The sequence below is a fragment of the Pleurodeles waltl genome, chromosome 4_2 (genome assembly GCF_031143425.1).
Source record: "Pleurodeles waltl isolate 20211129_DDA chromosome 4_2, aPleWal1.hap1.20221129, whole genome shotgun sequence".
In the NCBI taxonomy this organism is placed as follows: Eukaryota; Metazoa; Chordata; class Amphibia; order Caudata; family Salamandridae; genus Pleurodeles; species Pleurodeles waltl.
In genome coordinates this window covers 868575660-868591518 of record NC_090443.1, presented here as the reverse complement: position 1 = coordinate 868591518, position 15859 = coordinate 868575660, and the positions used below count along the sequence as shown (strand labels likewise).

Here is a 15859-nt window from a genome sequence, read left to right as displayed (position 1 = left end):
TGTAAAAGTAACACTACAATGAGTCATCACCCATTTACTGTCTATATGATGACCAAGCCTTCGCTTGGTTACTGGTAATGTTAATTGCAGGCATTTTCATATTTGCTTGTCTTTTCGTTAATAGACATACTTCTACTATTTCAGTTCAGCTGCATTTCAGACAATGCACACCCATGCAGTTCTGTGCCTTCCCTCCCCCCCCCCCCAAAAAAAAAACCCATGTCAATCCTTAGTATACCTGCAGTAAATTTTTATGACCTTGTTCTGTGTTGTCCTTTCGTGTTTTTTACGTGTTTTCGATAAATATAACATATTGTATACATGATGTGGATTATTTATGTTTTTTAATTAAATCCATTTTGGGACAGGTTGAAGGTTAGGGCTAAAGCAAGGGTAAACATCTATGGAATAGCCAAAGTCAGGATCATCATTAAAATAATGTATGGGCAATGAAAAGAGTTAAGTATCAGACATGTTTCAAGAGTAGGGTGCTAAAGTCCAGGTTTGTGTAAATTTTAAATTATTATGACTACCATTGTTTTCTAGGTTGAGGTTATAAAAGTTCAGAGTTCTTGGCAGAACAAAGGTTGTGGTAAAGTCACTGTTTAATTAGTGGGAGAGTCAAGTTGGGGTGAGATGCAAGGCGTGGGTGAGGTAAGTGTTGGGTTAGGATTTGAATTACGATGACAGCGTGGTGTAAACATTGGGGGTTACGCCTAGGGATAGCTGTCTAAGTATATAAAAAAATCTTATTACAATATACACAAATCATTTGTAAATAAACTATTTTTGTATACCCCCGTCTTTAAAGGCTTTGAACATATTGATTTATTCAGCCTAATTTTTACTGTGTTTTTCTGTGATTGTTTTGAAATTAAAAGAAAAACGTTAAAAGAATGCTCACTGGCAATTTATCAGATATTCAAGGCAATAATGTGTAAGATGAGTATTCTTTGTTATTTACCAAGTGACCTGTTGTATTACATTTGTTACCATTTGAAAATGCAATACAGAAGAAAGAGAGACTTCTGTTGAATTCTAATTCTTTGTCATCTTTGAAAGTCCTAGATGGCTTGTACACTTGCAAGATGTAGATACCTCGTTTTAAGAAAACCTGCACTTCAACTTCAAAAGAAGTGAGGGTGGATCTATCCTTTATGAGTAAACCTGTGGCTTTTAAAATGTAACTACATTTTTTGAAAGTTCAGTTCACTCTTTTTTAGGTCAAGCATAAGCATGTGACCTCTTGTACACTTTTAAGTATACTTCTTCTGTGGGCTTCCAGCTATTTAATTTGTTAGTTTGTGTCATTTAAAAATCCTTGCTTGCTAGTGGTTAGTCATTCCTCTTTGTCCCTCCTTCTTCTGTGTGGGAGCAGGGATCAACTACTGTATAATTACGCTTTGTCCTGTTTATTTGTAGAGAACTTTTTTTTAACTTTGTTTCCTGCTCCTGTCCAGGGAAGCTTCAAGTTTCCCTTTTCATTTACAGAGCCTACTTGCTGTGAGCTTATCTGTAAACAAGGCTATAAATCTTGGTCACACTTAGTCTTTGTGGGCTCTCTGCTCCCTGTCTCAGCTGCCTTGCTCTTGCCCTTCCTTAGCTTGATTTTCTTTACCAAGTGTGCTTGCCTGTGGTCCCTAGGGCAGATGATTGCTTGTAATTGCTTATAGCCTAGGCACCCAGCTCTACCAGGGTTCCGCAATCCTTAGACAGTGCCCACTTCTGCTCCATATTGGGATCCCACTCGCAGCTCCATCAGTGCACCTCAGTTCACACACCCCAAGCCCTAAGCCGTGCCCATGCCAGAACCCCACACATACTGTCTGCCAGAGCGCCTCAGATCTTCCAGTCAGTACACTTTGCTTCTTCAGTACTGGGACCTTGGGTGCAGCTCCATCAGTGCACCTCAGTTCTACCCTGGTGCGGTCAATTCCTTTCCTATACTTAGACCACACTCGCATACAGTTCCGTTACAGCAGCTCGATTCTAATATTCATTCCCACTGCCAAGCCAATACTGGACCCAAAAGAGCAAAACACAGCCTAACCAGTGCATTTCAAGTCTAACATCCAACACTACTGTTGATGGGAACCACCACATTTCTGCCTGAATCCATCAATTCTAACATTCAGTGCATGTTTCTTCTCAGTAATAAGGCTCACACACTGGCCCCTCGCTTCTGTGGTTTAGAGACAAAGCCACTCCCATGCTGGGCCCCATTCGCAGCTTCACCAGGGCACCTCCAGGCTAACACTCGGCAATACTGGCAAGCCAATACTAGGTTACACATACAACTCCATTAACATACCTCACTCCTGACCTTGTGTGCCCGTTACTGTTCCAGTACTGCAGCCCACATACAACTCTGTCGGTGCACCTCAACCGTAACATGCAGCGCCCCGTTATCCTAATAACAGGAATTACACGGTGCTCTGTTTCTCATACCTCACCTGCTGCCTTTCTGTTATTCCAGCACTGGGCCAGGACACAACTCTGCCTATACCCCAATCCTGATCTGAAGCGCCCTAATATTGCTGTATTAATGTTCAGATACAACTCTGCTAATGCACCTCCTGCTGTTCTGCAGCGCCCCCTGCTGTGCCACACTCTGACTTCTGTTCTAGCTGCCATCTTTATTTGGGAGGGTTTGTTTCACCTATCTCACTCTATTTGTTCCATTACTCTATTTACTCTCAATGTTTTCTTTCTCCTCCACTTTTCCTAAAATCCACATGTTAACAGTTTCACCCTCTTTCAATCTTTCAACTTTCTAGTTCTCTCCCTTCTTCCTTTTATTTCTTTGCAACCCCTTCTCTTTCTTCCTTTTTGTCTGTTGTATTCCTTTCACTTTGCTTTTTCTGCCCCGTCCGCTTTCCCTCCTGAGGCCTAATTATCAATGGAGCAACAGATGCAGTTGCACCGGGGCCCAGAGAACTATGGACCTTACTCAACTCTAATTAGTTCTGTATTTTCATACCGAATTGCAGTCAACCATTTTCCTTTCTTACTCCAGGGCCCATGACACCGTTACTACGCCACTTGTCCTCTCCATCTTTACTCCCAACTCCCTCTTTCCTTTCACCCTCCAATCTGACCCAAATGATATTTTTGTTATGGTGTTTTGAGCATTACACTCTAATGCCAAAAGTATTTTTCTTATAAAAGGTTTATATGATAATTGTATATGTTTTAGGGTAGAGGGAGGAGGTAAATGGAAGTGCTTTAGTTAAATGCTGGGCCACTGGAATCATATGGCAGGAAAAGACGAAATTATGGCAAGAAAAGTCCAGTTATGATTCTACAATGCCAATAGCTTTACCTCAATAACATGCAAGGCCTATTGCATTGCAAATGCTTGTTGCTTACACACTTTCAAATTGATGAAACTCTTGTTCTGTGATTATGATCATCATGTCTACAATCTATTGTGTATAGAGATATTAAATACCTAGGAAACTGGGTATGATTTTTCACCAAATGACAAAATTGAAAGTGAAAAATTACGATTCGGAAAATTGAGCCTCAAAAGAAAATGCAAAACCTCCAGGAGGCATTGCAGATTATTGGGATAGTCCATGCTAAACTATATACTGTTGTCCATTGCACTCAGCTATATGTAAGACTACATGCAAGAACACATTCTGCAATTTGTATCATGCTCTGTGCTTGCCTTTCCCTAAAAGGGGAAAAGGAGCTGTACATGGACAATTTATTCAGCAGATGTTGTTGGAACATCTAAACCAGACCTCATGCTTCCATCATACATTATTCCTATACACTCTTGTATCCAGTTAGCATTTGTAGATTGGTAATGCTTCCTCCTTGAAGCATTGAAAGTGTGTGGCAGATTACTAAGGAGAGTCATAATAGTTTTCTTTCATGGGAAGATAAACCGACCCGAGGACCACCCTCAGAGGATCCCTCGTCTACCGTCCTCCCGGACCACGCGCCCCTTTCAGCGACGCCATCGCCGACTTCATCTCCCCGCACGCCCTCGCCTCACCGGACTACATCCTCCTAGGCGACCTCAACTTCCATCTGGAACAAAACAACGACCCCAACACCACCACCCTGCTCAACAACCTCGCCAACCTTGGCCTCAAACAACTGGTGAACACCGCCACCCACATCGCCGGACACACGCTCGACCCTATCTTCTCCGCCAGCAAACACGTCTTCTTCAGCCACACCTCCGCCCTACACTGGACCGACCACAGCTGCGTCCACTTCACATTCCGACGCGAGACCCGCCACCTCCGCACTCAACCCATCCCTCGTCGACAGTGGAACAAGATCCCTGAAGAGCAACTCTTCTCCGCACTCGCCGCCAACCAACCCACCCTCACCACCGACCCCAACGACGCAGCCCTCAACCTCACAAACTGGATCTCCAACTGCGCAGACAACCTTGCTCCCCTCAAACGCACGCATCGACAGACCAACACCAAAAAACCTCTCTGGTTCTCTGACACCCTCAAAGAATCAAAGAAAACTTGTTGTGCCCTTGAGAAAGCCTGGCGCAAGGACCACACCGCTGACAACATGACCGCCCTCAAGAACGCTACCCGCGAACACCACCACCTGATCCGCGCTGCCAAAAGGAACTTTTTCACCGACAGACTGGACAAAAACAGCCACAACAGCAGAGAACTCTTCAGCATCGTCAAGGAGTTCTCCAACCCCAGCGCCAACGCCGTCACGCCCTCACAGGATTTGTGCGAATTCCTCGCCACTTTCTTCCATCGCAAGATCAGCGACCTCCATGACCGCTTCGGACACCAGACCCAACCAAACACCACCGAACCGGCATCCCCGGCCATCACCCTCAACAACTGGACCCACATCAACACGGAAGAAACCAAATCCATCATGAACTCTATCCACTCCGGCGCCCCTTCGGACCCCTGCCCGCACTTCATCTTTAACAAAGCCGACGACATCATCGCCCCGCACCTCCAGACCGTCATCAACTCTTCTTTTTCTTCTGCTACCTTCCCCGAATGCTGGAAACACGCCGAAGTCAACGCCCTACTAAAGAAACCTACGGCTGACCCGAGCGACCTGAAAAACTTCCGCCCCATCTCTCTTCTGCCTTTCCCAGCCAAAGTAATAGAGAAAACCATCAACAAACAGCTGACCACCTTCCTGGAAGACAACAACCTGCTCGACCCCTCACAAACCGGATTCCGAACCAACCACAGCACTGAAACCGCCCTCATCTCAGTCACAGACGACATCAGAACCCTGATGGACAACGGTGAAACAGTCGCCCTCATTCTCCTCGACCTCTCGGCTGCCTTTGACACCGTCTGTCACCGCACCCTAATCACCCGCCTCCGCTCCACCGGGATCCAAGGCCAGGCCCTGGACTGGATCGCCTCCTTCCTCGCAAACCGTTCCCAAAGAGTTTACCTCCCTCCGTTTCGCTCAGAACCCACCGAGATCATCTGCGGCGTACCTCAAGGCTCATCACTCGGCCCGACACTCTTCAATGTCTACATGAGCCCCCTCGCCAACATCGTACGCAAGCACGACATCATCATCACCTCCTACGCCGATGACACCCAACTTATACTCTCCCTCACCAAGGACCCCGCCAGCGCCAAGACCAACCTACAAGAGGGTATGAAAGACGTCGCAGATTGGATGAGGCTCAGCCACCTAAAGCTGAACTCTGAAAAAACGGAAGTCCTCATCCTCGGCAACACCCCATCCGCCTGGGACGACTCCTGGTGGCCCACGGCCCTCGGCACCGCACCGACCCCCACAGACCACGCCCGCAACCTCGACTTCATCTTGGACCCTCTTCTCACCATGACCAAGCAAGTCAACGCCGTGTCCTCCGCCTGCTTCCTCACCCTCCTCATGGTCCGCAAGATCTTCCGCTAGATCCCCGCCGACACCAGAAAAACCGTGACCCACGCCCTCGTCACGAGCCGCCTGGACTACGGCAACACCCTCTACCCCGGGACCACAGCCAAACTCCAAAATCGCCTGCAACGCATTCAAAACGCCTCGGCCCGCCTCATCCTCGACGTACCCCACAGCAGCCACATCTCCGCACACCTGAGACACCTGCATTGGTTCCCACTCAGCAAAAGGATCACCTTCCGACTTCTCACCCACGCACACAAAGCCCTACACGACAAGGGACCGGAATACCTCAACAGACGCCTCAGCTTCTACGTCCCCACCCGCCTCCTCCGCTCCTCTGGCCTCGCACTCGCTGCTGTCCCTCGCATCCGCCGCTTCACGGCGGATGGGAGATCTTTCTCCTTCCTGGCGGCCAAGACCTGGAACTCCCTCCCCACCAGCCTCAGGACCACCCAAGACCACTCCGCTTTCCGGAGACTCCTAAAGACCTGGCTGTTCGAGCAGCGATAACCCCCCCTTTTCCCCTAGCGCCTTGAGACCCACACGGGTGAGTAGCGCGCTTTATAAATGTTAATGATTTGATTTGATTTGATACTATTCTTGGTGCACATTTCTCTAATTGCTGCCTTTTTGTTTTTTTTATTGTCTCCTGCTTGCTGCCCCCGCCGCCCTGCTTGCATCACAACTCATAATCTTGTATTTGGATGGGCGCCAACCTCACTCTCTTATAATACAGACACACTTGCTTTCCCTGTTTCCATTAATTCTAGGTTGGATAAGCACACATACTTCTCCCCCCTGCATTAATTAAGGGAGCAGGACTGAACGACTTACCACAGCACAAATATTGAGACTTTGTCTGGCTTTAAGGATTATTGGTCTAGACTTGCTCCAGTTTTAAGTCTTGGTCTTTTATATGGAGCCCCATATTCCGGAAAGTGAAATGCATTTGGGGTATTCAGGCTGGCAGTTCCGAGACACCTTTGCTGGTTTTAGTCTCCCAAAATATGACTTCTGTGGGCTCTGATTGTAGAAGCACATACCAGTGTCCTTACACGCCATGTTTTGTGCAGCAAATGTTACATTTTTTTTCTTTCCATGTTTTTTAGAGAGTTGTGGTTATTGAGGATATCAGACGTTGGAAATGCATTCTGGAACATCCCGGGCAAGAACACGAAAAACTACTTGAAACGTTAGAGGAACTCAAGAAGAAAATACCCTCAAAAGAGGTGCTAAGTTCAACAAAAATAGGTACTGATAGAGAATAACAATGTGCACAATATACGTTTCAGCTTGGGTCTGTTCCTTAATGCAATGTATGTTTTTTTAATTAGGAAATGCTTTGTATTTGACTACACCACCAATGAAGTGCTTACTGAATTAAGTGAACCATTGTTGCATACTCGTGCAGGCAGAAGGTGCATTATTTTATAACAAAGAACACAAGTAAACCTGTGGTAATTGTTTATCATGAACATGTAGACTTAAGTGCTTGTCCTGGGTTCTACTGTTGACCAAATTGCTGGGAAATTGTATTTCTTTTCTTGTACTTCTTCTGTCTTGTTTGTCACAATTGACAGCACTGGGAAATATTAAGTTCTATGTCAAACAAGTATTGAGCAAACCAGCATGTCTGGCTTTTGTGCAAGTCAATGGGAATATGAGTATATGCAGAGATCCCACTAACCTTTCAGTCAAAGGAACCCATAAAATTCCATATTCATTCCATTTGCAAATACGTATGAGTGGATTATTCCTAGATGGTAAACCTGATTTCTCAATGTTACAAGAGTTTAGGTGGAATCTTGGGTCAGGTGCTGGTGATGTGCACAAATGTAGTAGCTAATTCCATAACCTTGTGCTTCTTTGTACCTTTCCTTCTCTTTCACACAAAGCTATGTTCATCAATCTCCTTCATTAACCTTCACCAGTCCTCTCACTGTACCTCCCCCCCTCCCCATGCTATTGTCCTTTCAGAGTGACCGTGTTAGTTAGATCATTGTGAGAATCCACATCAGACCTTATGAAGGTAGAATTTTTCTCAATCTCATACTATGTGTGAATTGTTCAAGAAAGGTTGTAGACCATCTGATAGCTCTGTTTGATGTTCTGCCACCACTTGGAGTCAGGTGTGTTCTCCTAAGGCAAAAGCGGCTGAGAAATCAAGTAGATTGTTCCACATATGTTTAGGTAGAAGCCTACCGGACAGCACAACAAAATTGTCTGGTTTGCTTACGAGTTCTTGTGGGCATTCTAAGAGCTTCCCTTTGAATGCATTCCACCCATTACTTACTATTGGCTTTGTGGTTTGTAACTCACAGTTGCTTGCTCTCTATTTTCTGGCTTTATTTGCTTTTACCTTGTACAGCTTGAGTTCGTTCCGCATGTGAGCATTTCTTGTTTACTGTATCCTTCAGAGTACTCGTTTTTCTTTAAACAGGCCTTTAAATCTTGTTCTTATCTGGTCACATTTGCTGTGCACTTAAAGACAGATGTCAAATGTCATGCTATGTTTTCCGAGGGAGCGTGGTGTTTACTTTTATTTCTCTGTCTTCAAAGTTAGAGAATTTGTGACAATCTTGAAGAGTACCCATGTGAGAGTAAAGGAGAGGGTGTAGGGTGTTATTTTTTTCTAGCACACAACAAAAATGAACTGTGTTGGTGTTGCAGAACATACCAGAATTAGAAAAGTACAAATGAAGTACATTTTCTTTGTAATTCTGAAGTGTGGTGGAAACGACTAGCTGAAAACATCCAAAACATAAAAATACACAGTTTGTGCGCAGTAAAACTACATATTGGTGCAAATGTAATGGTCATTGCAGTTGAAAATGTGTTATCTGTAAAGGCAGTTCCCTACCACAACCTAGATACATACATCACACTATGCCACACCACTTTACACCACTCCACTTTATGCCCTTCCACTCTGTGCCACACCACTCCATTCCATGGCACTCCACCCTTCTATTTTAACTCACTCTGCTCTACACAGCGTCACTTGACCCCACACCACTCACTCCACTCTATGCCCCTCCACACCACTTAACTCACTCCCCTGCAATCTACCGAACTCCACTTCACTATAATATACCCCAGTCTACTCCAGTATATGGCACTCCACTGACTCCAATCTACCTCACTCCACTTAATCTACCCCAAACAACCCCACCCCATTCCATCCAAATGTACTTCACACCAATCTACCCAACTCCAATCTACCCCAGTCTACCCCACTCCACCCCAATCTACCCCATTCAACTCTCCAACCTACCCCCTCCACTGAATCTAATCCAATCAACCCCACCCCACTCAACTTCAATCCACCCACTCCATTCTACCCCAATCTACAGCACTCCACTTGAATCTGCTCCAGTCTCCCCCAAACCAACCCACTCCATTCTGCCTGGCTCCATTCCAATCTATCCCTCTCCACTACATTTTACCTCACTCTGTCCCAGATATCCTTCTCCACTGCAGCTTACCCCACTCCACTCCTATCTATATTAGGCCACTCTACCTCACTCCAATCTACCGCTGTCTACTGTACTCCAATTTACACCAGTCCACTTTGGTCTGCCCCACTCTAGTCTACCCCACTTCAGTCTTCCTCACTCCAATCGACTTAGTCTACCTCACTCCACTCTAACCCACACCAGTCTGCCCCAATCTACCACACTCTAATCTCCCCAATCTACCCTAGTCCACTTCACTCCAGTCTACCCCACTTCCCCCCAATCCACTCCACTCCACTGCAATGTGCTTCACCCCAAGCTACCCCACTTCAAGCTTCCCCCTCCACTCTACCCCACCCACTCCAATCAACACCACTACATTCCAATCTACCCAACTCTAATCTAACCTAATTTACCCCCACTCCCCTCCAGTTTACCCCAATCTACCCACTCGTCCCCAGTCTACCCCACTTGACCCCAGTATACCCCGATTTATTCCACTCCAGTCTATCCCAACCCACCCCACTCTACTAAAATCTACCCTACCCAGTCTATCCCACTTCACCATAGTCTACCCCAGTCCAGTTTGCCCTATGCACCCAGTCTACCCCAATCCACCAAAATGTGCGGTACCGCGCTCCAATCTACCATGCCAATTTATCTCACTCTCACATTCCTGTATACCCCAATCCAATCTACCTCACTCTACTAGTCTACAATTTACCACAATATACCCCTCTCTGGTCTACCTTACTCCACCCCATTCTGCCCCCTCCACTTTACCCAATCTCCTCTACTCTGCCCCACTCCACTCCAATCTACCCCAATTTACCCCACTCCAAGCCACTAACTTTTAGCCATGCTGAACAGCAGCCACATTGGTGTACAACGTCACTAGAACACTTAGCCAAAGCCAATAGCTATCACATTTGCAAGACCTACCAGCTTTGTAATGGTTGTGTAATGTGCTGTCTGTCTGCTGTTATGGATAGGAACCATTTTAAGGTGTGTGTCTGCAATCCACTGTGATTCAATGCATTTCTGAAGTTGTACGTCAACTATTTTTTCAGTATTTTTTGGAGACCTGCAGTTGGCCAGTAGTTGCTCGGGCCAGTACCATGTCCACGAGAAGCGCCCCTCAGGCCTCGTTAGCTTGGAATGAGGTCTCTAGTCAGATTACATAGTAACATAAAGGCTGAGTTCTGCTGCAAGGTGATATGCAGCATAAATGGCATCTGGAAGGAACCCCTCTATGACCTTGTCCATTTGAGGTGTATTTATACCGATCATGTAGGATCCCTGACGCTGGTATGTACTGAAACCACTGATAATGTGGCAGACTTGTGTCAGCAATTGCTTAAACAATCCCTAACAAGTGCGCATTATGTTCCTGTTGCACATAAGTGAGAAAGGGACATGATGACAATACCTACGTACATCACTGAGAATGACCAGTACCAATTGGACCTACCCTGGACCTGCTGGTTACATCTGTTGGAGGGAGTCTTAACCCTCAAATAGTGCCCCCAGGTCTTAAGACTATTAGCAGGTGTTGGAGGGTACTTTTCCTGTCCAAACTGCAAAAGCTGGGACTTGGAAACTTTTTGTCAACTTTCTCTCTGGAGAAGCAACAGAGACCGGGATTGTCACTGAGGCCGCATCAAATCGCTGTTTGGTCTCAGCTTTCTGGTTTGCCCCACTGAAGGATATCTGACTTCCAGAAAAGTTTCTAACTCTGAATGTAGAGGGCTCCACTAGAACAGACGCTGAGCAGCTACGCTTTGACTTCAAAGTCTTCCTCGGCACAGACTCTGTACCTCGCCAACTCACTTTCCTTTGTGGACAACTGCATTGCGACCCCACTTTTTAGCAACACGCCGTCATCGAGCCCTGCTTTGGAGCCAAATTGAAACTTGCCCCGTAGACAACCACTTATTCGCTATAAAACCTTCCAAGTCTAAAGTTAAACTTTCCACCATGATGAACCTGGTCCCTGTGTTCGACTGGCGATCGTTCGCAGTGGGCCTTAACTTTTGACTTTGACGCGGTCTAGCGCAAACAGATAACCATGGCTTCCACTTTGTGCTTTTTGGTGCTGTTTTTTGTTCTGAGTTTCAAAGCTCTACTTATAGGATATTTTTTATTTTGTTGTCATTTTATTTAGTAAAATTTACTCTATTTTTCTAAATTGTTTCGGATTTTTCTTGTGTTCTAACCTTATTAGTATTGTATATATACTTTATACATGAGTTTAAAGTTAAGCCTGACTGCTTTTTTAATTAATCTATCAGAGGGTTAAGCACAGGTTTTCTTTTAGTGACTGTAGTGGTTCACCCTGACCCTGATCATTTTTTGCGGTGAGTTCTCATTCGCCGTCAACTAATACTCCAATTTCTTTCATCAAGTAATGGCGTACATATACATATCCTACAGTCCTATAATGGAGCCTTTCTACCAGTTTATACCAGAACAGAAAAGGCTTTTCAAAAGAAATCCTGGCTTGCCGAATTGCAGGGCATACATTTCTAAAGTATACTACGGCCCTGCAGGGGGATTTCCCCTGTTACTCTGTATACAGAGGGGGTTAGGCAAGATATGGCACAAGAGTAGCAAGACCAACAGTACTTCTGCATAGGAGATAAAAAAAATCACTGGTGCGCTCAATGTTAACATTATTTCAGAAGCAGAGGGAGGTGCACGGATGAGTGGTTGTTGCTGCTCAAAAACAATTTTTAACTCAACAATGACTACACTGCTCATGTAAGAAAACAACAAACTGCACAGGATAAAATATACTCAATGAGACTTCTATAATTCTCAATCTTGACGTCACAAAGTTAAGACACCATCTGTGTAAAGTACGAAAAATGTCATTACCAACGTAATTTAATAAAACTCTGACATGAGTGACAAAAGCACTAATAAAATAAACATTCTTAACATTGATGCCATCAGTGTGTGTGTGTGTATGTATATATATATATATATATATATAATATATAATAATAATAATAGTGTGTGTGTGTTGTGCAAGAAACATTGTAGACTTATTACCTACTGCTACAGACACAAGGAGGTATTTCTGCTGTTTCTACTGTAAAGTTGTGGGCGGGTAGAGGGACTGCGCAATAAAGCCTAATTGTGGATTAATGAAGACCATGCTTGAAAATGTTTAGAAATGGATTGGATGTTCTATAGCTGTGCCACGCTTGCTTATCTGCTTTGCTATAGGAGACTCTATACACACATTTTGTGATCTGTTGTGAAGTTGACACTGTAGGAAGATTATCTTTCCCTGTAGAGTATAAGGGAGTTGTTCTGCTATTTCAGAACTGGGGAGGGGAAGAGCGGGTTAAACACCGTCTGCTCTTTGGAGACCTCTCCCAACGCAGCACGTTAAGGCAGTGTCCTATACTGCCTTCAGGGGGCTGTTTTCTCTGACAGGGAATTAAAATAGCACTGCTGTATGCAGCTAGCCTTCCCCCTACGGGGCTTTATAACTCCCTGCATGCACTTACATTTAGTACTTGAAAAATTAAACAGGGTTCTATGAATTGTTGCTCACCACCGCATCGCTTTAAACATGCATTTGCAATGCAGTGGGTCTCACGTATGCTCAAATTAGAGCTATTAGCATTGTAAATTCCTTACTGGATTTTTCTTGCCACATAAATTGAAAATGAAAAGTAAAACAGTTGACATAAGCAAGCCAATTCAAAGCGTCACGGCCGCCATGAGCGCAAAGGAGAGACACAAAAGGGAAAAGAAGTTTGCTATCAGTCAAACGTATCAGCAACATGCAATTATCCAGGTAACGGGGTCAATGGCAAAGGCAGTAACAAAACTGCCCCAAGGAAGGACAAATGTAAAGCATTTACTAATGATAACAAAGGATTTTTGAAAGGCAAGCCCATGAACGAATCATAGTGATGGGCGTAGTTAAAAGCCCACAGATAGATTACAACACATCAGAGCACTTGCACAATCAACCTAAAAAACAAACTAGTTGCTGTTCCCTGCAGTACTTTGAAAGTAGTACTGGATCTAATCAGTTTTTGTCCAATGTGGGGCTGGGCAAATGCCAAATGGGCTAGTCCTTTGATTAAACATTGTGTGCCCTGGCCATACATGTCTGTCAGACAAAACCTGCACCACTTTTCAGTGGTAAATGTACAAATGGGGCATTATGCAGCTCAACCAGTGAGAAAGACATAATTGAAGGACAGTTTAAATTGTGCAGTAGAGTGCATTTCAGTTTTTAGTACATTATGAATGTCCAGACAGCACAGACTGCGGAGATCCAGATTTGTGCCAAGGTTTCTGGATAGCTCCTCAATATATCTGCATACTGATATCATCCAACTTCACGTTATTTACGTATCCTGTGGCTGTCCTGACAGACTGCACATTCTTTGAGTGCTCCTGCTATCATTGAATCAGCTCCGTAAAACTACTAAAATTCTCTTTAGCCGTACTTAAAAATGCACATTTCAATAATGAAGCCAGAAGGGGTTTCCCCCAGTTCAACACAAGCTGCTAATGTCTGGAAGACTGGAAAGACGCGCCCCTCTTAACTGCAAACCTCGAGTGTGTAAGCATCCATAGGCCTCGGGTGCTTGTCCTCACTGTGAATCGCTGGCTTGTGACACTTGTAAAGAGGCTTCTGAGCAGACTCATCATTCTTGAACCCAGCCCAAGAGGATTCAAGGTCCTGTTCCACGCCCATTGCACGAGTTAACTCCATAAGCCAGGGATGAAACTGTTTTTGAATCTGTTTCAGATGTGGAAATTGCTCTGTGGTCTGATTTCCAGGAGTGTGTGATTTCTGTTATTCATAGGCATTCAAGGAGACTCTGTGCTTCATTTGCCAAACATGCTAATTGTTAGAAATGGGGTCTTTGGTTTGGCAGTCAGGTATCCCCCTGACCAAGCAAGGACCCTCACTCTAGTCAGGGTAAGTCGCACAGAATCCAAATTATCCTGTGCCCACCGTCTGGTAGCTTGGCACTGAGCAGTCAGGCTTCACTTAGAAGGCAATGTATTTGTGCAATAAATCATGCAATAACACAGTATAACACCACAAAAACACACCCCGCAGGTTTAGAAAAATATAGAATATTTATCTGAATAGATTACGGCCAAAACGATCACGATTTGATAAATACAAGGTGAAATATCACTTTTGTAATGACAAATAGTCTTTAGTTCTTAAAAACAACTATGGTCTCTTGCGAGCGCAAAGTTGTTTGCGTCTAAATAATCCACATGGGACCACAGAGGAGGAGATGCGTTGGAAAACGGAGATGTGTGCGTCGGTTTGTCCAGGTGCACACAAATGATGTTGATGCTTTTCCACGCAGCAAGGGCTTGCCGTTGATTTCCGGCAAGCAGACTTGGATCCTCTTCGGGTTGCAGGGTATTTGGACGCCCCGGGGAAGATACAGAGAAATCCTGGGTGTGCAGGACGAAGTTACAGGAGCTGCGTCGATCCGGTGGGCGATGCAGGGAAATTTCTGTTGCACGGCAGGCGCTGCCTCGATTCCTCTCACAGGAAGTCGGGCTGCGTCGTTCTGGGTCGGCGATGCGTTGATCCAGTAGGTTGTGCGTCGAAGTTCCGGTCGCAACGCTGGCGCTGCATCGATCTCCAGTCGGGGAGCCGGGTTGCATCGTTCCGGTTCGGCTATACGGTGCTTTTCTCACTGCAGGGCAGTCTGTGCATCGATGTTCGCTGCACAAGGAGTTCTTTGCAGAGATAAAGTCTTTTTGGCCCTGAGACTTCAGGAAACAGGAAGCAAGCTCAAGCCAAGCCCTTGGAGAGCACTTCTCAGCAGAGCCAGAGGGCATCAAGGCAGCAGCCCTTTACAGCAAAGCAGTCAAGTGAGTCCTTTTTGGTAGCCAGGCAGCTTTTCTAAGCAGGTTGCAGATTCTGGTTCAGGTTCAGAGTTCCTTTCTCAGTAGGTATCTTGTCAAAAAGTGTCTAAGTTGGTAGGGTCAGAGACCCGGTTTAAACAACCAAATGTGCCTTTGATGTGGGGGAGACTTCAAAGAGTGGCTTAGAAGTGCACAAGGTCCTCTTTCAGTTCCATCCTGTCTGCCAGGGTCTCAGTAGGGGGTTTGGTAGTCCATTGTGTCAGGGCAGGCCACTGTCCTTTGACATGTAAATGTCAGGCCCTCCACCCTCCCAGCCCAGGAAGACCCAGCCAGTATGCAGATGTGTGCAGGTGTGACTGAGCATCCTGTGTTTGGGGTTGTCTGAGTAAAATGCACAAGGGAGCTGCCAACTAACCCAGCCAGATGTGGATTGTAAGGCACAGAAGGATTTAAGTGCAGAGAAATGTTCACTTTCTAAAAGTGGCATTTCTCAAATAGTAATATTCAATTCAACTTCACCAGTCAGCAGGATTTTGTATTACCATTCTGGCTATACTAAATATGGCCCTGTTACTCCTTTCAGATCTGAATCTACCACTCAAACAGTATATGAGGGTAGCCCTAGTGTTAGCCTATGGAAGGAGCAGGCCTCACAG

At 45.3% G+C, this 15859-nt stretch overlaps 1 protein-coding gene across 1 annotated transcript in view; it reads left to right on the top strand.

Annotated features, from left to right (window-relative positions):
• Positions 1-15859, top strand: part of TCEANC2 (transcription elongation factor A N-terminal and central domain containing 2) — a 62762-nt gene that overhangs the window by 22015 nt on the left and 24888 nt on the right. The window contains exon 2 of the mRNA XM_069232637.1: positions 6987-7128. Within this exon, the coding sequence (XP_069088738.1) occupies positions 6987-7128 (142 nt within the window). The remainder of the gene's footprint in view (positions 1-6986; positions 7129-15859) is intronic.